This window comes from Toxotes jaculatrix, chromosome 5, assembly GCF_017976425.1.
Source record: "Toxotes jaculatrix isolate fToxJac2 chromosome 5, fToxJac2.pri, whole genome shotgun sequence".
Lineage (NCBI taxonomy): Eukaryota > Metazoa > Chordata > Actinopteri > Toxotidae > Toxotes > Toxotes jaculatrix.
Window position 1 is genome coordinate 2,024,594 of NC_054398.1, and position 27,899 is coordinate 2,052,492.

At 44.3% G+C, this 27,899-nt stretch overlaps 3 protein-coding genes across 5 annotated transcripts; 2 read left to right on the forward strand and 1 right to left on the reverse strand.

Moving 5' to 3' along the window:
• Window positions 1-2,931: 2,931 nt before the first annotated feature.
• On the forward strand, window positions 2,932-25,517 carry LOC121182255 (Fanconi anemia group A protein). 3 transcript variants are annotated; one of them, XR_005894102.1, is made up of 43 exons: window positions 2,932-3,175; window positions 3,631-3,743; window positions 4,053-4,149; window positions 5,095-5,249; window positions 5,554-5,649; window positions 5,966-6,039; window positions 6,391-6,500; window positions 6,828-6,938; window positions 7,132-7,195; window positions 8,247-8,359; window positions 8,497-8,573; window positions 8,998-9,139; window positions 9,313-9,446; window positions 9,815-9,925; window positions 10,911-11,006; window positions 11,125-11,187; window positions 11,837-11,925; window positions 12,022-12,082; window positions 12,181-12,230; window positions 12,463-12,533; window positions 12,811-12,909; window positions 13,146-13,279; window positions 13,393-13,463; window positions 13,612-13,711; window positions 13,965-14,152; window positions 14,344-14,440; window positions 14,684-14,887; window positions 15,033-15,106; window positions 15,207-15,335; window positions 15,779-15,857; window positions 15,937-16,112; window positions 16,223-16,328; window positions 16,422-16,481; window positions 16,604-16,708; window positions 16,843-16,958; window positions 17,152-17,302; window positions 17,417-17,479; window positions 17,939-18,032; window positions 18,184-18,259; window positions 18,478-18,643; window positions 18,733-18,831; window positions 18,958-19,146; window positions 25,373-25,517. XR_005894102.1 is itself a non-coding variant. In XM_041038669.1 (42 exons), exons 1-42 carry the CDS (start codon window positions 3,115-3,117, stop codon window positions 19,054-19,056), a joined length of 4,374 nt encoding a protein of 1,457 aa, XP_040894603.1. In that variant the 5' UTR covers window positions 2,932-3,114; the 3' UTR covers window positions 19,057-19,290. The 3 variants fall into 3 exon arrangements, 2 of the variants coding, with proteins under 2 accessions (XP_040894603.1, XP_040894604.1); XM_041038669.1 differs by lacking the exon at window positions 25,373-25,517 and having other exon boundaries at window positions 18,958-19,290; XM_041038670.1 differs by lacking the exon at window positions 25,373-25,517 and having other exon boundaries at window positions 18,478-18,628; window positions 18,958-19,290.
• Window positions 20,149-24,325, reverse strand: znf276 (zinc finger protein 276). The gene is made up of 12 exons (XM_041038671.1): window positions 24,185-24,325; window positions 23,414-23,729; window positions 22,863-23,178; window positions 22,715-22,761; window positions 22,183-22,611; window positions 21,944-22,025; window positions 21,650-21,733; window positions 21,428-21,547; window positions 21,144-21,219; window positions 20,864-20,981; window positions 20,675-20,774; window positions 20,149-20,416 (listed from the first exon to the last, which is right to left on the reverse strand). Exons 2-12 carry the CDS (start codon window positions 23,664-23,666, stop codon window positions 20,149-20,151), a joined length of 1,893 nt encoding a protein of 630 aa, XP_040894605.1. The 5' UTR covers window positions 23,667-23,729; window positions 24,185-24,325.
• On the forward strand, window positions 24,294-27,709 carry LOC121181915 (C-C motif chemokine 3-like). Its single transcript, XM_041038144.1, has 6 exons — window positions 24,294-24,337; window positions 25,373-25,474; window positions 25,581-25,585; window positions 26,090-26,140; window positions 26,985-27,108; window positions 27,330-27,709. Exons 1-6 carry the CDS (start codon window positions 24,294-24,296, stop codon window positions 27,457-27,459), a joined length of 456 nt encoding a protein of 151 aa, XP_040894078.1. The 3' UTR covers window positions 27,460-27,709.
• The last annotated feature ends 190 nt before the right edge of the window (window positions 27,710-27,899 follow it).

A 27,899-nucleotide genomic window follows, 5' to 3' on the forward strand; every position in this document is an offset into this window, starting at 1 on the left:
GTACTTTACTTCAGTATTTTAATTTCATGCTACTTCTGGTCTGCTACGTTTGAGGGGAATATTGTGCTCCTCATTACATTTATCTTTTCAGAATAAGATTTTAAAAATATTTAATGCTTATATAAAGTACAAGACATTGTTGTACACTAAAGTAAACCAGACAGAAGTACATAAAACTACAACTTTAAAATGCTGTTATGCAGCTGTAATGATTATCCAATTTGAAAGTAAAAGTAGTAGCGTTTAACTTTACAAAACTTTTATGATATTGCTGCTTCTACATAAGAAAAAAGTCTAAATACTTTTTTTCCACCACTGCTCAATTACAATGGAGGTGAATAGAATTTAGTTTGTGCTGCTCAAAGTATTAAGGCTGTTGAAAAAGTGGGAAGGCTCAACTCTTAAATGTCTTTTCAGAAAAAGGTGTCCCTGTTGTTAATCCACAGAACACACTGTCAACAGTTCTCCAAGGGATTATATCTTTGGTACAAAGTGCTTTCAGTTTACTGTGGGTCGTTCAGAGCACTTTGAATATGGTCTCTGGAAAAGACACGTAACTGTTGGCTTTTTGAAATGTGTTTTTTGTTACTGCTTCAAGCAGGACAAACCTCCTTTGTTTGGGCTGGTGGCAGAAATGTCAGAGGCAGATGTGTGAAAACCTGAATGATCCACTAGGTATTACTGATTTACTGAAGGGGATAAAATGAGAAAGCTAAAGTCTTCAGGAGGAAATAAAAACGGGACTAAAGGAGGGTAGATCTGAAGGAAGATTAGTCTGTGGAATAATATGAGGGACGGATTTTGAAATGTACACAAACAAATCATGTAAAAGGTCAGTATGGGCTGTATATCTGTGCAGCATGCCTTCAGTTTGGTAACCTATTGTACCAGAGGACAATGTCCAGCTTTTATCAGCTTCCTCTCATTGAACAGCTCACTACACTGAGCAGCTTTGTGTGTCAACACGAGAAATCACAATGTTCTCACATTTCACAATCAACACAACAGAGCCTTCACTTTCATAAGAACCAGCTCACAGGGAAGGAGTTTTATGTAAGGACTGCATTTCCTGTTTACTCATTGAGAGCAGCAAACTTTTATGTGCTTCCATTAACACGTTTTCTCAGGAGTTTTGTAGCAGGGAAGCAGAGGAGAGTTCAGACCTGCTGCCTTGGCCCGGCAGATCTGAGCGAGCTCTCGAGAATGTAGCGCAGCTGTAAAGCCTCCAGGCTGAGCTGAAGTTGTTTGCTGTAAGAGTCTCAGTCATTTCTGGTATGTTTCAACTCCTGTGGCTGCGTCACAGAGGAGGGGAAATCCAGTTCTCTGGACTTGACTGTGCTCTCCCCCATACATTTCTCTGTTTTTCAGATCCAGATCCAGTCAGTCTTTGATCAAAGCTTTGCTTACTCACTCAGCCCCTCAGTGACACTGTTTCCCTTATGATTCAGACAAGAGCTGTCACAGCAGCTGAGTGTGTGTGTGTGTCATCAGGTGTCAGTGTGTGTTGTTCTCCACGGCGCTGACAGCTGATGATGCTCTGCCTCGCTGGTAGATTTGCACTCAGTCCCGTCCATCAGCACTCCTGTTTATAGTTCTGTCCCGCACATTAGTGGCACAATGGGAAGAGAGAGCCCTTAAAAATTCATGAGGACACATTGCATTAAGTTTTCATGAGTTCCTTTCACTGGCTCCCATGAGACGGTTTTCCTTCTGCCTGCTGCAATAAAGCTGGGAAGTCCAGAAAATACATGGGTGGCTGAGGGGAAAGGAGCACTCTGCACACTGAGAGGAAGGATCCTCACTCCAACACAGCAAGGACAAGATGGAGCCTGCTGCCGTACAGTCATGGTCAGTCAAGGTGTGGCATACAAACATACATGCAAGACCTGACGTGAGTCAAAATCTCCTTTGTTCAAAGGTTGATGGATCTTATTAAAATATTATTTCTCAACATTTTTAACAGCCTCACCGATAGCTTAAGTTATGAGTAAACATGAGCTGCTGCACGTCACAGCACAATGAGACAATCCTTTAGGCTTTTAAAATCAGGTCAGATCCATTTTATGAAAAGGGGGGAGGCTTACACTGCAGCCACACCTGTCCTCGCATGCCCCACATCCTGATTTATTGTACGTATCAGTGTTGTGTCTATAGTCTGTAACTCGTTCAAATGGCAAAAATGACTAAATAAAGTGACAACATACTTTTAAATACCTCAGCACATACTCAGATTTTCTTTGTCGTGCTCATGGACTATGCTGTCCCATAATGTAACTGACAGACTGGAATATAATAGTAATATAATTTTCAGGAATCCAGTTTTCCTTAAACAGATATATTTATTAAACAGCTTCATTTAACATTGTTAAACACAGATCAGCTGATTTAACATGGTGTTAACATTTACACTGAAGAATAAGTAAAAACAAAACAGTGCAGGACAATAAAATACAACGCAGAGGTGTTGCCATGACACATCAGGGTACAGTAAACCGATGCTCCTGTTCTCTATGGCAATGTATCAAGGGAGAGGAAACACAACAAAACTTCAGGTTAAGTTTCACACGTGGTTCTGTCTCGATTGTCCCCCTCTGATAATGTTGTTCAACGAGTTCACGGACACTGTCAGCAGTATCCTACTTACTGAGTCACTTCCCTGTAAAAGAAGTAATTAGTTCAACATTCAAAACTCTCTTTGAACGCAACAACTAAAGATTTTTAACAACTGAGTAAACAAACAAAACACGCATACAGTGAATTAAAAAAAAATAAATTCAGAAAACAGTTTTATCAGCTTTAACACAGAAACTGACACAGATACTTGGCGACTTTAAAACCCCGCGATGATTCATGTTTGTCCCGGGAACGAATGGTCCATCCTGATTGGCTGTACAACGGACCAATGGGAAAGAAGAGCGCGAGGGGAAAACATGGAGGATAAGAAGAAACATGACAGCGTAGAGGCAGCTTGAACAAACAAACCGGGGGTGAATGCAGCCAATAAGCGCAATTAAAACACCGTTAATGTGTTAATTTGAATGTGTTAAATGTTAAGTGGCCGAGACGCGGACTTTCTGCCGAAGATTTTTTTTTTAAACATTCAGCCAAAGTAAAATGTCAGTGAGCGCATCGTGTGAACCGGTCTCTCAGGAGAGGACTCTGTCGAGTCTCCTCGGTGAGTTGTCAGCTGGACTAATTTAACTTAATTATTTATGGTGCGTGGTCTTGAACAATATGTGAATACAGCCTGAAGAGGAAACACAGTTAAAATGAAGCTGAGCGAGGTTCACCTTAGTACATTCTCCCTGTTTCACGTTATGTGACTGAAGTTTGTCGGCTGTTAGAATGAATATATTAAACTGACAGTTTTTTAAGTGGAGTTTGGCGTGAACGTTAATAGAGAATCGTCCCCATTTACATTTCTTTCAGCAAAATAACCTACTAAAAGTACATGTAGATACATATAATTGTGTCTGTGTTTAAATACGTTATGTCACATATCTAATATCTAATCCTAGGTTTTACAACTAGCTTAGCTTTTTTGCTATAGCTTCCTATATCTTGAAACTGCGTCCATATGAACTTTTGAAAACTTTTAAACATTATGTTTTTTTCTTGTTGTGTTCCCAGCCAGCCGTGTGGTGAAGAGGCCGAAGCAGGAAGATGGTCAGTGGCTGCAGGAAGCAGCGATCCAGCTGCTGGAACAGCAGCAGAACCTCTGCAGTCTGCTCAGGGAGGTCGGGGTGAGTGAAGCCACCTCAGGACAGAGAAGGAAGCCAGTGAAGGAACTTTAAACCCTTATAATGATCACATTTTACCATCAAACCATACTAGTGGAACAAGTGCTTCTGGGTGAATCACTCTGCAGAATGAACTTCAGCCTCAAATCTCCTCAGCAGTACATCTGTGCTACTTGTGCTAGGAACTAGTTAGAGAACTAGTTAGAGAACTAGTTAGAGAACAGTGAAGAGATATGTCCACATTCAATGCTTGGTGACCTGACATTAGCATGTTATTGATATGCTTTACTGGATATTTCACACTTTTTGTAGAATCTGGAGCCGTGCAAAAAGGTCTGCATTCAGAGTGGAGAGCAGAAACCAGCAGCGTCTGAAGGCATCTCATCTGCCGCTGCAGGGTCACTGCTGGGTGAGTGTTCGAAACAATCCCTCAGAAATAACCTCAATACCTCAAATAACCATATACATGTTTTTCACCAAGACAAACAGTTGTAGTGTGGAGCCTCTACTCTAAAACTACTGTGGGCTTTGTATAGACAAACACTTAAAATAGAAATTTTCATCATTGCCCAATATTAGAAATGTATAATGTGTTCATTTGGGAAAACATGATTAAATATGCAGATGTTTGCCTTCTCCTCTGCACAGTTTGTCAACACAATAACAGCTGCATTATCAGATCACGGGAGGTGCAGCAGAGGAAGTTGCAGTAGAAGTGCTTTCAGCCAGTCTGCATTCACACAAGCACTAAAACTCAGTTACATCTTATTGTCCTCAGTGTTTCTGTGATGAACTTCCCCTGCTGTCTCTCGTCTTCTGTTGCTGTCTTGCTTTTGCCAGTCTGTCCTCACATACCTCTACCTGCATGCATGTCTGCTTTGTTTTTATTATGTCAGATGGAAATATGTTTTTTACATGTTGTGCAGGCTTTTATGTTTGTGCTCCTGCTTTGCATGTTTCAAAGCGGCACTGTGTGGTCTTATGTTGACATTAATGTCCTATTTTATTGTTTTGCATGTTTTGTATTATAAGTCTCTGTGGTCCATCCATCCATTAGCTATACCGATTATCCATTAGGGTTGTTTGGGAGCTGGAGCCAGTCTCAGCTGACATTGTGTACACCCTGGACAGGACACCAGTGTATCACAGGGCTGACACAGACAGACAACCATTCACACTCACATTCACACCTTTAGAGTTGTAGTCTCAGTAACTTTGTAATTTCAGTATGTCTCTGTAACATGCGTCCAGGGACAGCAGATTAAAAAAATAATATGTCACATACTGTCAGCCTGACTCTGACATGAAGTCAGATGCTATGAACTGCGGCATGTGTTGTGTTACCTGTGGACAGTGTGTGAGCTGAGGCGTCAGGCCACGCAGCTGGGTGTCCCGGTGGCGGTGCTGTCAGTGAAGACGACGCTGCAGAGACTGATGGAGATCACTAGGACTGAAGAAGAGGAGGAGGACGAGGACAAGAGGAGAGAGCTGCTCACTTCCTCTCAGAGAGTGAGTATCTGACTGCAGGATTTGGTGTTGCATTACTTTGTGTCATGAATCCAAGGTGAGCATTCAGTCACAACCTTCATGAAAAAAAATATTGCTTATTTAGGACACGTGGCGTATCTCAGGACTGGCTAACAGACAATGTGCTACAGATCAGTTGGCTGATTGTTACTGTGGTTTAACACTGTTCAGCTACAGTAGCAGCCACAGAAATCTCCACCCTGAGTTTTGTCTCGCTTAATGCAGGAGTCGTGTTCATGGTACAGAAAGCATGTTGTACATGAAATCCCATTCCTGTCTCCTCCAGGTCCAGCTGTGTGTCCTGCTGGAGTCCAGCAAAGAGCTGCTGTCACAGGGAGCCCTCTGCCCCAAGCTGCTCTGGCAGGAGTACAGGAGAGATAAGGTGTGTGTGTGTCTGAATGTGTGCGTATGTGTTATCATAGCAGGCTCACACACTGCCTGCCTGTATTTACCTCTCATGAGGTTTCCCACAATTTGAAATTCCATTAAGTTCAATGCATGTTTTCAGGATTTTCATTCCCAGTGTTTCAGCAGGGCTAAACTGCCACTACAGGAAATTTCCCTCAGTATTAATTATCATTTGTGACTCAGATGAAACAGCTTGATAATACAACGAAAAATAAAACACACTCAGCTTGACTTTCTTTCACAGTAGGGCGGATGCAGTAAATGTAATATCTAATGTGGTGTTTTTACAGAGGCTACCCAAGCTGGAGGTGGTGTACCACCTCCAGCTGTACGACATCCTCACTCTGAAGTACATTTTAGAGAAGTAAGACTTATTTCTTTATTTGTTTTGTATCCAGTTTTAATCAGACTGTGTCCTGTTGTCGTGCATCGAGGTCGGCTGCTGTGGAGCTGGTCGAGCATCCAGGGATTAATGCCACAGCTCTGGGATCAGTATTTTTATTGAAGCTTATAGAAAAAAAGAAAAGTCCTTTTTTTAAGCTACAGGAAACATATTTAACACTTAATGTTAACATTTAAATACTAAAACACAACAAAGGAGGAGCTCCACATCACTCACAGCTCATGAAAATTAGAAAAGCTACAAGCATGGCTGACACCTTTCTACAGGAAATGAATGTTGACTCCTGCCCTCTTGTTGCTTTTGTCCATTCAGTGATGAAGGCTTGAGGCTTTGGTTGGTGTCTCAGCTGAAGGCTCTGTGCAGCTGGACACCTCCACAGGGAGAAGAGGACACCAGACTAGTTCAACAGAAAGTGATGTCATGTAAGGACACACATTTCTTTCTCTCATCTAGTTGTCGTCATCGTGCTTCTTGGAGGAATAAACAGATAAACATAAAAGCACAATGAGACAATGAGACACACAGTACAGAACACAATCAGAAGTTAGCTTAACCAACCGGGAGAGACAGCTGGACTGGGTCAGTTCAAAGGTAATAAACTACTGCAAACGTCTGGTGTCTTAACTGAAACCAACTAAGATATAAAAAAAATATTCACTCCTATTGTCAAGTACATGTGATAAAAGTGAAGTTGATCTTTGAGTGTCTTCTCTGCTGAGGATAAAGCTCAGAAGAGCTGTGTGTTTCAGTGGTAGTTGGAGTGTTGGTGGGATCTGGCTTTGAGCTGAGCCACGAGCCTGCAGGTCCAGACAGGAGGATCTCCCTGCTCTGCTGCTCCGTACTCGATGAAATGCTCTTCTGTGAGTCTACATGCTCTTGTCCCACTTACCCTGTGCTGTGCTGATGAAATATTTAGTAAAGTACTTTGATTCACACCTCGGGACCCTGAAAGCTATTTTCTACTTCTTTAGCTGCAAAGATTTCTAATTTTAAAACTTTCCTTTTTTTGTCTTCCTTTTTAACATTTCATTATTTTCTGCCTTTATTTCTCAGGGCTTCTAGACACTGTGGACAAGAGTCGTACGCTGCAGTCTGCTGGAGCGGGAGCTGAGCTTTGGTTCTTTGTTTTATATTTGTCTTTTTAACCTTTATGTGCTCAGATAGAGAGAGGCTGCAACTGCAAGACACAACAGAGAACACACACAGATATTTGGCAATGTTCAGGGAGAATATTTAATTATAAGAAATAACCACTGCAGATGTCCCAGAACGTGTGCCAGTCTGCATAAATAGCTTAAAATCATTTAAAGGGACACATGAAGTGTGTCTGAAGTCTGCACCATGGACACAGACACAGTACACAGACATAGTATCAGGACAGTGTCTTCACACTGGATTTTTGAAAGCGCTCAGCTAATACTGGATAAGACTTTTTTTTTCCTGGAGCAGCTGGTAAATACCTACATGGTCACTGGCCTGTGACTTATCATGGGAGCAAACATGCATGTAAAAATGAGTCAGGACGCACCGTCTTCAGCTGCTGTCGCCGTGCTGCAACAGGAAGCTGTGCTTTGTGGTTCCAGCTGATGATTTCTACACTCAGCTGTCTGGGTTTTGAGTTCATGTGCACTTCAGCTTCATTTGCTTCTGCAGATGATTAACTGGAAAAGACGACCCTCTCAGGGTTTCCTGTGCAGACTTGTTGAACCTCTCTGGTATCTTCACCACATTTTTTCAGGACACTGTAATCCAGCAGGACAGCAGCTGACTGGGTGATTTTATTTTTTTTCCCCCCCGTCCTGCACAGCTCTCAGTGAACTCTGGCACCGAAGTGTGAAAAATTCCACGGTGCTTGTCTGGTCCTGAAATGCTGAAGCAATGCACCTGGCACCTGTGATCAGACTGTGCCTGAAACAGTGGCACAGAAACAGGAAGCGGCCCTCTCTGCTCGGCCTGCATGCTGCTTCACACGCTGAGTCACAGCCACTTCGGCCTGTCTGCAGCACTGAGCTGTTCATTCACACATGGAAACCAAACATATATGTAAATGAACGCTGTGGTCAGTAGCATGAAGGACAGCTGAGCTGCTTTTGTCCTGCTTAGTACTGAGGATATATATGACTGTGGGTGTCTCTGCTTCTTACTTCTCTGCCCTGTGTTTTGTGCAGGATTCAGATATTTGACGCTTCGTTGTGTGGAGTCTCAGCATCAGCGTCAGCCCTTCAGCGTTTCTTCACTCACTCCCTCACACAGACACTCACGTACAAGCCTCAGCTGACAGGTGAAGACAAGCTATGGACCATTTCAGCTTTTGTTTGATGATGTTAACACAAAGCCTGCACTCATCTTGGTAGAATGTTAAATGGGGTCAGAAATGGGACTTTGATAGAAGTATCCTCATAAAGCATGTTTTCTCAGTGTCAGACGCCATCACGCTGCAGAACGAGTGGACGTTTGCTAAATCCAGTCCATTGTTGACGTCTCTTTTCCGTAAGGTAAATGTTTTATCTAACAGGGTTTGTTAAACTTCACATATAGTTAAGTTTGCCGAGCTTTAAATGGCTTTTCACACAGCAGAGGGTATATGTAACCAACGTATATGTGATGAATGTATATGTAACTGTGTGTTAAACTGTTTTCTGGCTTCTCATAAAATATCCTCAGTGCTTTGCCTTTGGATTTCACTTCCATCGGCAGATTTCTGACTGACAGACTGTTAGAACATTATAATTAAGTGAATCTGCACATCATACCAGCATCAACAAGCCTCACTCTCAGGGATATGGCCTGCAGCCCTGATTTCTGTAATGATGTTTTAGCCACGTCAGTCTGTCAGTCAGCTCCACCTGTGGTTGGTGGAGCGTGGTGCGGTGGAAATAACAGTGACTCGTCTGTGTTGTTGCTGTGTTTCCGTCACAGCTGGCTGTGATCTTCAGCGTGGAGCTGCTGCTGCGTCACCTGCAGCAGGTTTTGGAAACGCACGAGGTCAACTGGAAACACGTCCTGTGCTTCCTGTCCACTCTGCTGGTGTACAACCCCTGTGCCCAGCCCTGCCTCAGAGGTAAACACCAGGGAGCGACTGAGCAATAAATAAATTTGACCGTTTTGAAAGAAGAAAAAATGCTGAAATGCTTCCTCCATTATTGTCTGTAGTTGTTTTAGTTGTTGTACAGTCGTATTAACCTCCGTGTTTAAAAGCTTGTCATGTCTCTTATGTTTCTGTGCCTCCATCAGAGCTGCTGTCCAGACTGCTGAGCTCTGCGTTTGAAGGCTATGACTTAGAGAACATGATAACCGCCTTCTTGTTGGCTCGACAGGGAGCGCTGGAGGGAACCGGCATCTTCCCCTCCTACAGCGACTGGTTCAAGGTTTCATATCAGTTTTTCAGCTGCGGGGTTTTAACCAAAGAGGGTCTCCTGAAGGATCAGGATTGTGCTACTGTTTTTCTTAATGTCAACAAACTGCATGCTAAGAACAAAGCCGACTGTGTGTTTAGTCCCTTTCTTAACATTCCCGACTTCCCTCCTGTGGGACTCAGTCCAAAGCACATAGATTCATACTAAAGACACAAATCCTCGGGTCACAGATACATATTTTGATGTTTTAAAAAGTCTCAGTAATTTCCTAAAACAACTTGACACAGTGTTTTTTAGCAGGTAAGAGTTCTTTGCACAGACATTGTTCACTGATGAAGATCACATATTCTGCCTTAAAGTGCCCTGTCCTGTTTTTTTAGATGTCCTTTGGTGGTGGCAGTAGTCACCATGCAACAAGTAAGAAATCTCTGGTGTTCCTGCTGAAGTTCCTCTCTGACCTGGTTCCTTTTGAACCCCCACAGTACCTCAAGGTGACTTTCAGCAGGTTTCTGCTAGATCCCGTACATTACATTCATTATATATTTCCTTTTAGATCAGGAAATATACACTGCTCCAAAAAAAAAATTAAAGGAACACTTTTTAATCAGAGTACAGCATCAAGTCAATTAAACTTCTGGGATGTTGATCTGGTTAAGCAGCAGAGGGGGTTGTTAATCAGTTTCAGCTGCTTTGGTGTTAATGAAATTAACAACAGGTGAACTAGAGGGGCAACAATGAGACGATCCCCAAAACAGGAATGGGTTTACAGGTGGAGGCCACTGACATTTTTTCCATCCTCATCTATTTCACTAGTTTTGCATTTGGCTCGGGTCAGTGCCGTTGCCAGAAGGTTTGCCGTGTCTCCCAGCACAGTCTCAGGAGCACTGAGGAGATTCCAGGACACAGACAGTTACAGAGACAGAGAGCTGGACAGGGCCGTAGAAGATCCTTAACCCATCAGCAGGACCGGTATCTGCTCCTTTGTGCAAGTAGAAACAGGGTGAGCACCGCCAGAGCCCTACACAATGACCTCCAGCAGGCCACTGGTGTGAATGTCTCTGACCAAACAGTCAGAAACAGACTTCATGAGGGCAGCTTGAGGGCCCGGCACCATGGAGCTCGATTGACATTTGCCATAGAACACCAGAATTGGCAGGTCAGCGACTGCTGCATCGTTTTTTCACTTTGATTTTCAGGGTGTCTTTGAATTCAGCCCTCTGTAGGTTGATCATTTTCATTTCCATCGATGACGTGGTATCCTTTCATTCCTAACACGTTACCCAGTCCATATAGATAGATAGTATAAATGTCTGGCACGATTTTTTCAAAGTGTTCCTTTCATTTTTTTGAGCAGTGTATAAAACATACACATGTATAGTATACCAAGCAATGAACAGCTGTTATATATCTACAGTGTACCCTGCTGTGATGACCCAGCTTTGAGTTTTAAAGCTCACTGTCATTCTGACCTGGTAGGTTCATCTCCTCCACCCTCCGTACATACCTGTGAAACATCGCAGCCTCCTGATGGAGTACATCTCTCTGGCCAAGACCAGGCTGGCTGACCTCAAGGTAAGAGCAGGAGTGAAACTTAGTGTTTTCAACACAGCATTACTGTACAATATTTCATACTGAAACACAACATAATGATTATATTTGTGTGTGTGTGTGTGTGTGTGTGTACATGCAGGAGTCAGTGGAGGACATGGGCTTATATGAGGATATATCTGGTGCAGTTGGAGCAGCAGTGCAGGTAACAGTGACACCCAGTGGTTAGTTTACTTAAATATCTGGTGCTGATTCAATTCTCCAGGAAAAAATGATAAAGGAAAGTAAACATGTTTTCTATAAGCAGTGGTGTAAGAACAGAGCCTAAACAAATGAAATGGGTTCAGTTTGAGTCTGACCAGACATTTGATGCCAACCATGAGCACTTCATGGTTTTTATAACTAAAAGCTACGGTACCAAGAAACGCTTTGCTGTCTTAGCTGTTAACACTTTGTTTCGCTCGGTTAGAAAAATTCAACAAACTTTGCTGTTTTAAGAAACAACTTCCCTCACGCTGAGTCAGACGCTCAGAGCTGTGGCTTCTCACACAGATCAGACGACCAGCGACAGTCTGAGTTTACTCCTCCTCCTCCTCAGAGTCTTTTAATTACTGTCTGCTCTGAGAAATGTGTGATGGGACTGTAGAGAATCTATAGTAATTCATATTAGGTAAAACATCACATTCTTGTCTGTTTGGATGTTTTTGTTATTTAATATATTTGCTAAAGATTCTCAAAGGAAGAAAGATGAAGAAAGTTTCACAAAGTAATAATGAAACTAGGTTAATCTAAGATGTGGATCATTGGTTAGTGAATGTTGGGTTAATAACAGTATGGTATTTGTGTGTCTGCAGCCCCAGTGTCAGGCTGCTCAGGATGTGGAGAAGGCAGTGTCTCTGTTTGAGAGCACAGGAAGAATCTCTCCCACAGTCATGGAGGCCAGGTACACAGTTAGATTATCAGCTCACCACAAGCACATACACATACATATACATGGAGGAGACATGGAGAAGTTACTGACCCCTGTGTCCTCTCGCAGTATTTTCCGGAGGCCATATTTCCTGACACGGTTCCTCCCTGCTCTGCTGACGCCAAGAGTGGTGAGCACCTTCACCTCACACAGTCATAAACCAACAAGTGGAGAGGATGCCTTCGTATCACATGCTTAAGTTCAGGTTCACCTGTCTTTCCATTACAGCTTCCTGTCAAAGCTGATGCTCGGATGAATTTCATAGAGGCTTTGAAAAAGTGAGTTACTGTCAGACGCCTGTAAGACGTACACACTGTAACTCGTCTTTGTCAGTGTTAAAACATCTGTATGCACCGTTTTTACAGATGTGAGGTGATTTAACTTTATCTTGTTTATTCCATTTATGATCTACCAGTGCTGTCAGAGAAAATGATTGCTCATCAATGCAAATAATGCTTATCTGTGATGATCTGATTGTGTAATTTCCTTTTGATGTGTTTCTGTATTCAGAGCAGACAAGATCCCTGCTGCCCAGTATTCATCTTACGTGGAGTCTTGCCAGAGACAGAGACAGCAGGACAGTGGGTATCACTCATGATGTTCCCTCGACCACCAGCAGTTTTGAAGCTGCAGAGATGTTTTCCTGTAGTTCAGCAGCTTTACACAGATAAAAATGTTTCACTATGAGTAAATGTTCTGATCTGAGACACAGCAGTGCACAACAGCAGGCTGCAGCCGTGTGAATTCACCCTGTGATTTCTCTTTTCTTAGCATGACAAAGATCTAGACAGTATAAGAGATGGAAATAGATGGTGGTACATTTACACTGCGTTGTGTGTGGACGTGTTGTGTTTCCAGGGAGTGCTGTGTGTTTGGACAGCAGTGATGATCCTCTGGAGGTCCTGAAAGTTCAGCTGCAGGAGCTCACACAGCTGGTTGCTGATGGAAATGATGGAGGTAGGCAGATATCAAAGCAGGAATTGCATTGTGGGATTTTCAGATAAAGCACTGTGTATCTACAGTGTGCGTGTTCTCTACTTTTCATGTGTGTTCCCAAACCCAGCTGCTCAAGAGCAGGGTCTAGATCTTTCAGAGTAAGACTTTGTTGTTGGTCGCGTACCACGTCAGCAGCCTCACAAACACACCCCCCGTCTGACACTGAGCCCTCGTCATGTTTTGTCATGTGTCCTCAGAGATGTCGGCCCAGCTGTCCAGGACCTCACACACACTGGGTGTCATCTTCCCCGGCCGTCCTGATGAGCTTACTGGACAAGCAGTCATCAAACTTCACATGGACGCTCCTCCGTCCTCCGAGCTCCATGTCAAAGTGCGTGCTGATGAAACACATTGTCTTCTTCCTGTTAAAGTTGTTATATCACCAGTTCAGCTTGATCGGTGTGTGTTTATATTCCTTCATCAGTCTCTCCCTCATGTTCTCAGGCCATCAGCATGATCCTGAGGAGCTTCTGTCAGTGCATGTTGGACGCCTCGCGAGCAAACCCTCCTAATAAGTGAGTTTTTCTAAAGTCTCACAAAGAATAACAGATGAGTTTGATTATTGCCAGGACTTGAAAAGAATCACGCTGATGTGTAGAGAGGTGTTTAATGGCCGTACACATCTGCCCGTCCACAAACACCAGATGTTTTTTGTCTCCTCAGACAAAGCCCGTGGGCCTCCAGGTTTGTCAGTGTTCTGCTTGGCAACGCACAGCTGCTCTCCAGCCTCATACACAGACTCTGGGACCTATTTCATAACCAGGTACATGAATTCATGCTCATAAACACGTCTCTCTCTCTCTCTCTCTCTCTCTCTCTCTCTCTCTCTCTCTCTCTCTCTCTCTCTCTCTCTCTCTCTCTCTCTCTGTTATCCTCTCCGAGTTTCTCGTCTTTCCTGGATTGTTTTGTTTAAAATGATTCGACACAACGTTAAAATCGCTTCGCCTCTTTATTCCTCCGTGTCAGTGAAATCAGTGCCTTCACTCACCAGCTTTTCAAACCTGCTCTGTCCAAAGGGGTCATCGCTGAGCGCTGCCCACGTGCTCGGCCTGGCAGCCTTTGTGGTCCACCTCCACGCCTCCATGTCCCACAGTCCTCTGATTCAGCTGGTCCCCCCTGTTCTGCCCAAACCGGTACCTGTCGGAGACGCTCTCAGCTCAGCGCTGGTCTGCAGCACACGCTCCAACATGCTCTTCTGTGTCAAGTGAGATTTGTTTTATGATCGGAAGAAAGACTTCCTGAAGAAAACGTCCTTTGAGAGTTCTTTGTTACGATGATGATGTTGTGGTGTCACCAGTTTGTGATCATGGCCTTTGGCAGGAACTGTGACTCACACTCCTTCTTCTTCTTTTTCTTCTTCTTCTTCTTCTTCTTCTTCTTCTTCTTCCTGTCTAGGTTTTGTGTTGCAGCTGTGTGTTATGGGATCTGCAGAGGCGACTCGCTGCCTCAGCAGCAGCAGCAGGACCACATTCTCAGCAGCCTCTATAAGAAGGTATCACCTCCTGTCACTTACCATGATGTCATTAGCTTTATTTAAAAAAAAAAAAACGATGATGGTGGATGATGGCAGCCTGGGATCATATCTGCCAGTTCCTGCCTCTTCAGACTTCTGTCCATCAGCACAGACACCACAGAGCAGTGTTGGTGCGTTCCTTTGTTCTGGGACTGCAGACCTTGTTATATTCTGATGTTATATTACGTAAACACTGCATGTAATTGTGTGTCTGTGTTTCAGCTTCTGTACCTCATCCCGAGACTGTTGCCTGAAGCCAGAAGGCGTCCCATCAGTGCTGAGGGTCTGGTGGGTGAACACCAGGAGATGGACCTGCCTGAGCTGTGGAGCAGTGCCACAGACGGCAGCAGCACCTGGAGGAGGACTGCCTGCTATCTGTGGAGGCTCGCTGCTTTTCACCAGCTGCAACACACACCACGCTATCAGGTAAGATGGAGACCGGTTTGGTCTGTGTCCCTGCTGTGAACGAAGCCTCGGCTCAGAGAGTGTGACAGACGGTGTGTCATACTCAGGAGAGCAATCAGTATGATGATGTTATTCACAACAATCATTCACTCTTATGTTTGTCAAGTTGTCGTTCTCTGAATGGCTGGCTGATGAGCTCAGAGTACAGAGGAGTGAAGACGCGCTGTCTGACCCGGAACGGTAAGGCAGGAAACACACACACACACACACTCTAACAGGTGCCATTAGACATGCAATAGAAATAAAATCAACACACCTAATGACATCTGTGTGTGTGTAGTCATGAGTACCAGCGGTGGGCCTGCCTGGAGCTGTACTGGTCTCGTCCAGAAGAGCAGGGAGGCTGTGGAGGAGACATGAAACGTCTCTGTTCTCACCTCCTCAGCGCCATCATGGACCAGCAGTGCAGGTGAGTCTGCATCTTCATGAGCACGGGGCCTTGTGTGTAAATGGTTTATACAAACTTACAAAACACACTGAGCTGTAATAGATTGTGTGAAAGTTTGTGTGTTTGTGTCGGATCTTTTCAGTAGAAACAGAGTTCAGCATGACTAACACCTGACACCTGAAGCGTTTTCATCTTATTGTTCAGTGAACTAACTTTACTTTAGTTTTAAAAGTCTTAAAAATCAGCTGAAGTCCAACAACTGTTACTTTACAGAAGGTGTGCATCAGCATGTGTGTAAGTTTCCAGTGTTTCAGACCAGCACACTGACCTGCAGCTGGATGGATGCTGGCCCGAAAGACTTTAAGAGATTTAATACAAAGGCAGGAAGCAGAAGCTGTTTCTTCCTTTGTTTAACCTCCTGCAATAAAATAGTAAAAACTTTTCTAAATATTTTATATAAACAGTTACCAGAGCCTGGAAAAGCTGGATCACCCAGGGTCGGACACAGGGACCTGTCTGCCGGACATCCTGTCCAGATTACAGGTGTGTGTGTGTAAACTTCAGTTCATCTGACACGTGTGAAAACCGTTTGTGTGATGTTTTGGACTGATTGTGTGTGCAGGAGCTGGTCTACGAGATGGAACTGACCAACCTGTCCGGTAGCTGGAGCCGCAGAGCTGAGGTGTGTGACTTCCTGTTTGAGTTTGTGTGTCAGAGATGCTCCTCTACCACAAGCTCAGGGTCACTCGGTGTCAGCTCTGAGCTCAGCCTGCAACACACACTGAGCACGTGGAACAGGTACACACACACACAGACACACACACACAGACGTACCGTGTGGATCATCTCAGTTTGTCTATGTTCTGTGTATCGTCACCATCCTGTGTGTGTGTGTGTGTGTGTCTCAGAGTGCTGCTGGCTCTCCCAGCTGTGCTGTTTGTTAAGGTGAAGTCTGAGGGAGGGAGGACGACTCTGGACTGTAACAGGCTGATGGAACATGTCAACCAGCATCAGGTGAGATGGTGAATTTGTTTTCTTGTCAGATTTTGATTCACTTCTCTCTCAGATCTGATCAGCTGTTTGTCTGCTCCTCCTTTTGTGCCTCAGAGGAAAGTGTGTTCTCCAGCCGGCCTGATGTCCTGCCACGTCACAGCACACTTCCTGAGGGTGAGAATCACTTCGCTAACGTCCACAGAGAAATAAAAGCTACAGCACACGTCTTACTGTTTTTCATAGAGCTCCAGTGACAGAATCAGAAGAGTACATGTGTGTGTGTGTTTCCTCTCCAGGGTGTGTTATGTGCCAGTGTATGCTGTGGATGTCCCAGGGAAGAAGTCAACAAGGCCTGGTCCCAGATCGGTCTTCATTGTCCCCTGCTCCTGACCTCCACAGTGGTACTGTTGTCTGTTGTCCACACAGCACCTGAGCTGAACTTTGAGTCATTCTCATCAGAATGATAATGTTTTTGTGTTGTTGGCTCAGACATCATTTTCATGATGATTATGTCTGTGTGTGTGTGTGTGTGTAGCACTGGTGGGAGTGTCTGTCTCCCATGCTGTTGTCCCTGTGGAGTCGTCTGTGTGATGGACAGCCTCTGCCAGAGCAGCTGAAGCTCATCGCTGACTGTCAGCACTGGGCTTACAGGTAAAACCACCTTCTCATGAACCGCTGTCTGCCTCTGAATCTCTGATCCGCCTCACTCCACGCCGCCGCTCACACGTTTTACTGTTTGTGTAAGAGATAAAACGATGTGACCCTCCTCTCTGGATCATCTGGATCCATGTTCGCCCAGCCTTGTCTCACGCTAAGTAGATTTTTAATTCTGTCTGATGTTCAGTTTAGAAAACGGCCCGTCGCCGCCTGCGGCTCCAGCTCTGCTGTTGGCGTCCAGCCTGCACTGTGCTTGGCGAGGCCGTGGGGGGGGCGACCAGGGCGTCACTGCAGCCCTGAAGGTGCTGCGCCCAGAGAGGAGCAAACAGCACCGACAGGTGAGAGTAAAGTTTCCATTCAAAAACATTCACGCACAGTGAGTTTCAGTTAGTGTTGATACACATGTTCTGCTCCCTTCATGCTTCATGCTGCCGTTTCATTTCTTCTTCCAGGTTCTTGTTTTTCTGCTTTTCCTGTGTGTGAACGACCATCTGTCAGCACTCCTGTACCCTCAGGTATCTGCCCACGTACAGCCCCAAACAATGTCCACCCACAGGTTATGTGCAGGTCTGTCTCTGAGGACCGGCACGGGTCAGTAAACCCTGGTGCACACTGACACACGAGGCCTGAGAAGAACAACACCTCTCACTGATTTGTTTATCCAGGATCCTCATTATTACACATTAGGCCTGTGGAAAACACAACGTACACACAGAGACGTTAGCCACGGAAGGAAGAGACGTTTTTATTCCATTATGAAAGTAATGACACAGAAAGCGTGTCAGCGTCTAGCTCTCGTCAAGAAAGTAAACAAGCATAGTTCTGAAAATGTTGATCTATTCCTTTAAGATCATCTGAAGCTTCTGCACATTCATTCACACAGTCCACCCTCCCTCAGGTCAAACTTCATCACATATGTGGTTAGCTTAAAGCTTAAAGGAGTAACAGTTTTCTGTTTCTGTGTGTTTCTGTAGGAGAACAGTGATCAGAAAGCCAGGAGTCTATGCACAGACCTTCTGTCTGTGTTGGTGGACTCTGCAGACTGGCTGCTCATCTTTAAATCAGATGGTACGGTGACTGCCCTCACAGCTCATCTGCTTTGTCACCAGTTCAGCCTGATGGATTAAATCAAACGTTAGAACTGACATGAAGTGATTTTGTCTTGTGTATATTTTTGCAGTGTGAAACTGATGTGCTGCATCTTTTTCCTCATCTCTAGAACGAGGTGTTTATCGGTCGGTTTCCATGGTGACGTCAGAGGAGTTTATTCGGCTAATGCCTTGGGCTTTCTACAGGTGGGTTTTTCCGGAGGTTGTCTCAGTATCGTAAATTCAAACGTAGCTGTTTTCATTACCATTTAGCATGAATCTAAACAGGGAAATGTCCAGCTTTTGTCTGGTCGTAGATCTTTCCTGTGGTTACAGTCATGAAGTCATCAGAATACATACAACATATGTGCTTGTGTGTGTGTGTGTGTGTGTGTGTGTGTGTGTGTGTGTGTGTGTGTGTTTAGCCTGCTGCTCCAGCAGAGTGCTGAGCTGCTGCAGAGAGCTGTGTGTGGTCCAGGGTTCCTTCATACTGCCGTCCTCTGCTACATCAGTCTGCTGCAGCTGTTCCTGGACGGACACACGCCTACACCGAGCTCCGAGCCCTCTGAAAGGCAGGTGCGTGAGCCTCAGGTGATGCTGTGTACCTTCTGTTCATGTTGGGATGCACTCAGACCTCTCACTTTGTTCTCTAATCAAATACATAAACTGTTTTTTATCAGTCGGAGCCTTCCTGGACTCTGAGCCACACCAAGCAGTTTCTTCTCAGAGCGATCGCCCAGTCGTCTCCTGCTGCTCTGTCCTCCAGCCAAATCAGACAGGTAACCAACACATGTCATCATCTGCTTTGCCCTTCACCTTAAAATCCTCCACTGACAACATTCACTCATCCTTCTCCCTTCATCACACCTTCCTGTCTGGTGTCTCTGTTGGGTTTCCTGGTCCAGCTGGAGTCCCAGTGTACAGACCTGGACCCAGAAGTGGCAGCGGCGCTCTCTGCGCTCCACAGCCCTCACAGCCTCAGCCCAGAGATGGACTTCCTGTGAACAGCAGAGGACTGATGCTGGGGCCAGGGGACTGGCTGAAGACACCTGGTTACTGCAGACTCGTCTCCTCTGACAGTGACTGAGGACACAGTAGGTTCTGAATTTGATCTGATGTCGTTCAACTTCACATCTAAACGTGGTCCTTTGTAATATTTATCAAAGAGCACTTCACTGTTCAGACTGTTTTCATGAAGTTTAAAAAAACTGTTGACACTCAGCTTTGTAAAAAAAAACATTTTATTTACGTCTTTTTGTACATAACACGCTACTTTACACATGTACATCTGAAGCCCTTTTTGTTTGTTACAATACAGAGATAAACTCTTAGAGAGTCCTCAGCACTGTAATAATTTAACAAAGAACAGTGACCTAGAAAAAATGAACTACACCTTGTTGGGATTCATTTTGCCTGTCTGCACTGTGAGGACACTGCACAGCTCAATTACCTGCTTTCACATGTATATAAATGACAAGAATGTTGCATTGTAGGACTTAAAACGTATGCAGGTTATCATGAGTCGTTAAAATGTGGCTGCTACTGTGAACTTCAGCTGTGAAACTGAAACGTGTGTGAAGCTCCATGTGGTCCGCCGGCCGTCAGATCTGAAACTGAGGCAACAGGCTGTTTCATTGAATGAGCAACAGCCATTCAATGTATTTACACTCTGCAATTATCTATATATTGGTTTTTATCATTAGTAGCTTCGCCAACCATTCCTGAAACTGCCTACCTATGAACATAGGACTGGCAGGAAATTATGCAGCATATTGTAAGAAACAAGGAAATGCACTCTGTGGTCCCCCCGCCCCTCCCAACCCCCCCGTGCCACAGCTGGACTGGCCATCAGGCCACAAAATAAAACTTAGTGTAGAAAACAACAGTGTGACTTTGTTCCTATGACACAAAAGCTAAACTAAAGCTGCTAAGTTGCTGAAAAAGTCGTCCGTGTGTCTTGTATTGGACAGTGGAGCCACACAGCAGGACCCACCTCAGTCCGTCAGCTGAGTGTGCAGAGATGAAAACCCCAGAACGGGTTCCTGTCCCACAGTGCGTGCAGCCCTGCAGCAGAGCTAGACCTGGACTCCCTGCCGTCATCTGTCCTGGTCCTGCTGAACCACCTCCCCGGTCAGCGTGATGGTGTGCAGGTCAGAGTATGGCTGCTGCTGGCTGCTGCCCCTCTGAGCCTCAGCCTGAGTCAGCGGGTGGACCATGGACATGTGGACGTTCAGGTTGTGGGCCTTCTCGAAACGCTTCCCGCACATCAGACACGCAAACTCCAGGTCGGCCTCTGCCTTGTGTTTGGTCATGTGGTATTTTAGAGACGCTCGCTGGCGACACTGGAAACCACACACCTCACACCTGCAGGAAAGAAAGGAAATCATCAGAGTTTGAGAGAGGCCTGGAGGCTGTAATACAAGATGCTGCAGCACTGAATTATGGGAAATATAGGGAGCAGCATTTTTGGACTTTGGCCCACACTACAGAAGTCAGGATATGTTTTACGTTTTTTGTCTTCTTTCTTCTGAGTCCATCAACTTTATGGAAGTCCAATACTAAACTGCTGGATCCCTCATCACCCAGTTTAAACAGTTAAAGTGTGAAGATGGAAGAACTTACTGCAGTGGCTTGGCTCCTGAATGCCTCATCTGATGAACCGAGAGGTGTTTCCTCTGTTTGAAGGTCTGACCACACTGGTCACAAATGTAGTTCCTCTCCTCTGGAAACAGAGAGGGGGTCAGACTTTTAGGACGAGCTCAGACAAACACCAAACGTGACTTAATAAAACAAGCAAACTGTCCACCGCACCTGTGTGGATGAGCTTGACGTGTCGCTGCAGGTAGCGGTCGATCATGAAGACCTTGTTGCAGCCGGGATGAGGGCAGGGTCGCTCTCTCACCTCCTCGTGATGCTCCTTGATGTGCTTCTAAAAATCCATCAGATGACAAAACAGGTGTCAGATACAGGTGTCGATATCTATCTATCTATCTATCTACACCATATGAGGTATATCTCTGTCATTGTAGAAACTGAGGTGAGGTGTGAGTTCAGTAACAGTGATGTGGTGTCAGGGTCTGTGAATTCTGACCTTCAGACCATCAGGAGCTCTGTACACAGCTGTACAGCCCTGATATGGACACTTGTAGATGTTGGGCAGCTCCTCCCTGAAAATAAAAACAGAAACAGTAGTTTGTTAATGCATATGGACTGTAAAGAGCTACAGCTGTTAACTAAAACAAAACATGGAGCAAAATCATTTTAACAAACTATGATCTGCTGCTTCCAACTGAAATAATTTACATGAAACTGTGAAGTGCAGGTTGTGTATCTAAGAAAATTCAGACTAAGGTTGTGATGAATTTGCCTTCGTACCCTTTAGGTTTGAACTTGTTCTTCCAGCCCGGTTTGGGCCCAGGTTTCTTTTTGATTTTGGGCTCCTCTGGGGCCTTTGGGCTTCGTCTTCTCTTGCTGGGGACGGTCACCCTGCAAGCTCTGAGAGGGGGACAGAACTAAGAACTGTCCTTGGTTTCTGTCAGCAACCCATTTTTAGTCCCTCAGAGGAAACAACCTCTGCTGCAGAGTATCTGTACCCACCTCTTGTCTGAGTACAGCTCGAACAGCTCATCGTCTGATAGCCCTCCTTTTCTGCTCTCCTCTAACTCATCTTCAGAGACGACCCTGGACACACACACACACACACACACACACACACACACACACACACACACACACACACACACACACACTCTCCATTATAGTTTTTATATATAATATTAGGTTTTATCAGCCTTAATCTAATTACAGTTTCTTGTGCTTCTCAGCCTTTAAAGTAAGTTTTGAGATATTGTCCCACCAGCTGGTGGTTATAAGACGAGCTGTGTGACTGACCTGTCAGACAGATCACTGTCAGCGGTCCTGTCCTCCAGCTGGGCTGGAGCAGGGGACAACGGCTCCTCGTGACCTGTAAAATCTAATTGAGAAAATGCACAACCATTTCAAGAATTCAATACTAGATTAAAAAAAAACCTGCCAACATCCATCACAGATCCTCAGAAGGGAGAAACGGGCAGTACTGGTTGTGTACTCTTCACTCTTTCTGGGATCACATGAGTTGTAAACAGTCTCACCTTCAGTGTTGCTGGTCCAGTCGGCCAGTGCTGAGCTCTGAGTCTGTGCCGTCACTGCCGGCACGCTGTGCTGAGCCAGAGTGCTCATACTTGCTCCCGGGGTCCGTCTATTCTCGCTGGGCTGCTCCTCTTCCTCCTCCTCCTGCTCCAGCTCCTCCTCCTCTGACATCACTCCGTCACCATTGCCGCTCCCTAACGCTCCACTGCTAAAGTTCAGCGTGTACCCTGAGTTAGCAGCCGTGGTGCACTGAGTGTCCATGATGTATCTGTGACCATCAACGCAACCCCACACGGCCTTAACGGAGCCCCAGCACTGGCCCTTCAGCACCTCCTTCAGGTCGGGGCAGGAGCGGCAGGCCTCTCCATGGTGGTGAGCCCAGGACACCAGACTGTGGAGGCACTTAGGGTCTGAGGTAAAGGACGGTGGTGCTGAAAGAAAACAGCAGAATGTCTCAACAGACTCATGCCGCCAGTTAACCCGGCTTATGTTTTATGTCATTTCTGAAATCAAAGAAGAAATGTTTTTATTTACTTATTGAACCGTGATTTACTGGCGACTCTGGACACTTTGAATTCTTCCTGAAAAAGAAACAAACATTTTCCTCCTGAACATCTGAAAATCCTGCAGTTCACACACGATTTTAAATTCACACCAAGTTCGATCTTTTAGTTGGACTCACTGGCTTTTGAGGTTCTCTTTCCCAACTGGTGGGAGGTTGACTCTTTGCAGAAACCTGATCAGGATGCTGTGGCACTTGTAGAACTTGGCGTGGCATTTCTTACAGATAAACTCTGATAACCGGGGGTCACGGTTCAACTGGACCCCGACCAGTCTCTGGAAGTCTGTGTGGAATAACAGCGGTGACTGGGCCACGGCGTCGGACTCATTGTCGACGATATCGATGGAATCTTGGGACCACCTGTTGAAGGCGTGTCGCAGGCTGCGTGGAGAGAACTTTCCATGGCAGAGCCGACAGATAGCAGTGGATAGTCTGCCTGTGGAGCAAGGAAACTGATCAGTCTCTTCTAAGCTGTCAAAGAAGAGAGTTGAACTGAAGGACGTCTACATGGACCTCTTCATTTCTTTACTTAAATGAAAATGACACTGTACCAAACTCCATTCAAAAATCTGCAAATTAAACCAGCCTTTGTTAATGTCAGACGTGTGATTACAAAACCTGACTTAAGGCCTTTGCAATAAAGACATCAGGGTCAGGACTGAGCCACTCACCTGAAGATTTTGACTTGCTCTCTGGATGTTTGTGTGTGTCATCAGCAGCTGTCCCACTAAAGTCTAAGTTAGCGGTCTTGTCTGTTGCAGCGTTGTCATGGTAAAAATCCCCCGTGGTAACAGGAACGGTCTTTCGAGGTCTCCCTCGGTTTCCAGATGTCCTCTTTGCCTCACTGTCGCTCACTGTCATCTGTGTCCTGCTGCTCTGCCGTGAACTCTCAGATGACCGTGGACGTCTGCTTTTCTTCTTCATAGTTTATTGTGTGTTGGGAGCAGCAGCAGTGGATCTGATGGTGGAGGTCTGGTGCCTGTGCCACTGTAAGGATTTGTAATGAAAGTTCCAGTGAGAATATATGTTACCTTTTTTTAAAAAAATAAATTGCTTAAACAGTTCTCTCCACCTCTGAGCTAATTCGTTATCGCTATACGTTGCCTTTACTTTATTACTTTATCCCATTAACCACTATCTGCTGCTGACCACATCTCACATCATGTAGCAGCAGCACTTACAGTTACATTACGTTACCAAAGCAAGAAAAACGCAAACCAACAAACAGCAGCGGTTACATTTAATGTTTCCGGTAAAATAAACACCCACACACACAAACTCACAACTGCCTGGAAAACTGTAGCTTCTACGTTATAACACGTTTCTGTTTTAAAACTGTTAACTTCAACTAGCTAGGTTAGCCTGAGCAGCCTGACTGAGCATGCTACGTTTGCCAGCTGGAGTTGACGTTGTGACCAAAGCAGCCTTGTAGCATAGCCTACCGTGACCGTGTATAAACACTAGCGCTTGAAGTACATGTTGTTGTTGTTGTTGTTTTTACATGAAAGATGGTTTTATATCAGCCAGGAAAACAGCTCTGTGGTTTCAACGATGCTAGCAGCTGTAAACATTAGAACCCGGAAGTACTCCCGGAGGTAAGCACAAGAGAAAAATTAGCTACAGCGCCACTCACCGTCCGTGGAAAGTATCACTGTAGGAACCTCATGGCGTTATTAGCTACGGGCGAGGAAACCAGTTCTAGATATAAAGACAGTTATATAAACATTCTTACACCTGCGGCCCCAAAACACGTGGACAGTGTTTTTACTACACCGTTTTGTTGTTCTCTGCTAAGACTGAAAACACAGCAGCTGTACAATTTCTGTCTGTCAAGGAAACTCATATTTATTGATCCAGGACAACAAACCATGTTCTGATCTCCAGACATCTATCAGCTGATGTGTACAATTTGTGTGCTTTCTTAAACAATGGGCACAGCTACACGCTGTAACAGATGATATAAAAGGAGCATGCTAATGGCATAGTGCTTGTGTTTGTGTTGATCACGATGAGACAGGAAGCTGTGGAAGTGCACAGTCATTGGATCCACAAGCTCCTGCATTCTGTCGCATGCATCCAGCATTTGCAGCAAGTTTAACCATGCCATTCAAAGGTAGTGTGACACACACAACAACACACATTACAACAACATACCGTCTTTCATTTGGTTAAAAACATTACAGGGGTTAGGTACAATAGTTGAAGTAGATAAAAACGTTTTAAACTATTTGTGTTTATATAAATATGAATTTCAACTTATTTCCAGAACTGCATCATTATAGAAGGAGTATTACTCTCATTTTGGCTCTTCGACAGTATGTTATTTTGGGAAACACCTGAAGCAGTTGCATGTAGTGCATCAGGCCCACAATAATGAAATCATCAGGGGCCATAATTTAACTGGAAAGTGTGTCCAAAATGTAGACTGTACTTGTAATTTTATTCTTAAAAGAAAAGGAATAAAAAGTTGTGGAATAAAAAACATCTGTCTGGCAGGAGAAACTCTGACAAAGCCTTCACATAATATTGGTATTTATTTCATGTAGTTTGATCCTCAAGAATCAGATCAAATCAAATCAGAAAAACAGGAAGGTGGATGAGCTGACTTGTCTCCTTCGTGTGTTTTACAGAGTCCACACTGTCAGAAGGAGACAGATCTGCGTCCGTGGGTCTCTCCAGTGGGCTCTGGACGTCTACAATCAGCTCCATGACACTCAAAGCAGCTTTGTCACGTAAATGTCTGGTTTTGTAGGATTAAAGGTGCAAAAACTTTGTCTTCAATAAAAATGTCATTCATGTAGTGAGCTGTGTTACTGGTTCTCTGTGTTTTTTGAGTAGAATGTGTAATGATTAGTGGGTTCACCAGATAAAGACCAGCACAGTCTCCAGACTGAGACTGCGTGGAGCTGGTTTGAGATGAGTCAAAAGTTTAGATTAAATTTAGGATGTGAGATGCCGTCATTTCTTTGTTGTGTTTCAGAATAACTGAGATGTTACACTGTGTAAATTTTGATAAAATAATGCATTTCCCAACCTCATCCACAACCTGAACTATCACACTAAGCCTAACACCTAAACCTAAGTCTAAGCTTAATTGTCCTGTGTTTTCTCTACCAAAAGGTAAATAAGGCAGCAGCAGTGTTGCTTGGCGCGTGGATTTTAATCTTGCTGCCATTTCCTTTCAGCTGGTGACATTCACCCTCACAGTTTTCCTAGAATTGCTCTGAATATGCAGATGAGAATCTATAAGCATCTGTGAGAGACATAGAGATCAAAGCTAATCACTTGACACAGCAAAGACAGAGGAGCATTGTCAGTTCTACGGTGGAGACAATGAGGACTCTCAGCTGCACTTTGGGGCTGCTGCTGCTACTCTGTTTACTGCTCTACTGCCACATGTAAGTCTGAAGTGCTGTTTGGGCTCTGGTTTCTGCTTTTTCTTTGATTATTTCATTTTATCATATCATTACTTTAAGCAGGTTCACATCCAGGGTGAATGGTAAACCGCAAATAAGTTTTGATTGTAAAAAAAAAAAAAAAAAAAGTTTCTTTCAGCTCAACTCAGTGTTAAAAACTTTCAACTCACCTGGAGATTGATCTGCTGGAACCACTGATTCTGAGCATTGAACATTTCAGTAAATTGTTTTGTTTTGATTTCTGATTTCTGATGATGAGGATGATTTCTGTTTCTGTAAATCCAAAATATAAAATCAGAGCCATTGTAGAAATAATAAAACCTTAAGTTTTTCCACCACTCTCCAATTTTTACATTTCTTTTCTGAGTTTCTATATGCAGGTAACTGTTCAGATACATTTTTTTAAAATTACAATTTACATTTTAACAACTATATATATTGATCGCGGGGAGCTGGAGCCTATCCCAGCTGACTACGGGCGAGAGGTGAGGTTCACCCTGGACTGGTCGACAGTCAATCGCCAGGCTGACACACAAAGACAGACAACCACTCATGCACACACTCACACCTAGGCACAGTTTAGAGTAGCCAATGAACCTAATGTGCATCATGTGCAGTACAAATTCAGAGCTATAGCAGGACTGTATAAATACAGTTTTAATAATGTATCCTGATTGTTTTAGTCTGCAGTGATTCATTAAACTCAGTTCAGAGGATTCAGAGTGTGTTCCTGCACTGAACACTTCTGTTTAGAATTACATGATGTTACCAGCCTTTAGGTCAGTAAATGACTGTGCTAAATGATCCTTGATTTTTTTTTTTCCAGCTAACGCAGCGTCTGGAACAGCACATGCACAGTGCTGCTTTGGTTTCTTTACGGGACGAATACCAGCACGGCAGATCATCTCTGTCACCAAGACTCCGAGCAGATGTCATGAGAATGGATTTATGTATGTATTCTGCCTCACTCTGACTCCTGTTCATGTCAGTGGAATGATCCTCACCTGAGTTCTCACCACATGTTTAGCCAGAAGAAAAAACAGAACAATGAAGATAATAAGTAAACAGACATTACATTTCAAAGAACTGTGACAGAGAGAAATGTACATTCTGTGACTGTGATGTTGAATAAACTTTTCCAGTCTGAACTCTCTTGCTGGTTTTTTTTCAGCATCACTGATGCCAAAGGGAGAGACATCTGCGTGAGCCAGAATCTTCCATGGGCACAGAAGGCTTTCGAACAACAGCAACTCAACATCGAGTCAGCAGCAAATCCACAGCAAGGCAACAGCAAGCACTAATCGTCATCCTCAGTGCTAATAATCAGACAACTGCAGCTATCCAACCTCCAGCCATGATAAAGCTCTGCCTATCTACTTAATGACGTCTTTTCATATTAGAAAAACCTCTTTGCACTGTGTATTTTTGTGCAGTTATTAACAGGTGTTAACCATTTTACTCTGCTTAGCTCTTCATCATTAAATTTTCATCTTACAAAATGTGCAAATGTACTCACTGATAAAATGAAAAATAAATGTGCATAGATACTGAGTGCAAGTGCTGTGTATAACCTTTGTTTTGAACATGTCTATCTCACACTGGAGGAGAGGACCTGCACACTGTCAGTCACTCTGTCCTGCAGTTATCTGTCTCATGTCTAAAAGTTCACACTTTATTTAGAATATGTCACCAAACGCACCGTCAGGCAGCGAGAACCCAGTGAATGACTAATCAGTTAACA

Coding starts and splice junctions, on each gene's coding strand:
- LOC121182255 (XM_041038669.1), top strand. CDS start 3,115: ATGTCAGTGAGCGCATCGTGTGAACCGGTCTCTCAGGAGAGGACTCTG. Junction 9,447..9,814: donor CCTACAGCGACTGGTTCAAG/GTTTCATATCAG, acceptor CTGTTTTTTTAG/ATGTCCTTTGGTGGTGGCAG. Junction 18,644..18,732: donor GGCAGGTGCGTGAGCCTCAG/GTGATGCTGTGT, acceptor GTTTTTTATCAG/TCGGAGCCTTCCTGGACTCT.
- znf276 (XM_041038671.1), bottom strand. CDS start 23,666: ATGAAGAAGAAAAGCAGACGTCCACGGTCATCTGAGAGTTCACGGCAG. Junction 23,179..23,413: donor GAGCAAGTCAAAATCTTCAG/GTGAGTGGCTCA, acceptor CTTGCTCCACAG/GCAGACTATCCACTGCTATC. Junction 20,417..20,674: donor TCAGGAGCCAAGCCACTGCA/GTAAGTTCTTCC, acceptor TCTTTCCTGCAG/GTGTGAGGTGTGTGGTTTCC.
- LOC121181915 (XM_041038144.1), top strand. CDS start 24,294: ATGCTAGCAGCTGTAAACATTAGAACCCGGAAGTACTCCCGGAG. Junction 24,338..25,372: donor ACCCGGAAGTACTCCCGGAG/GTAAGCACAAGA, acceptor TGTGTTTTACAG/AGTCCACACTGTCAGAAGGA. Junction 27,109..27,329: donor TGTCATGAGAATGGATTTAT/GTATGTATTCTG, acceptor GTTTTTTTTCAG/CATCACTGATGCCAAAGGGA.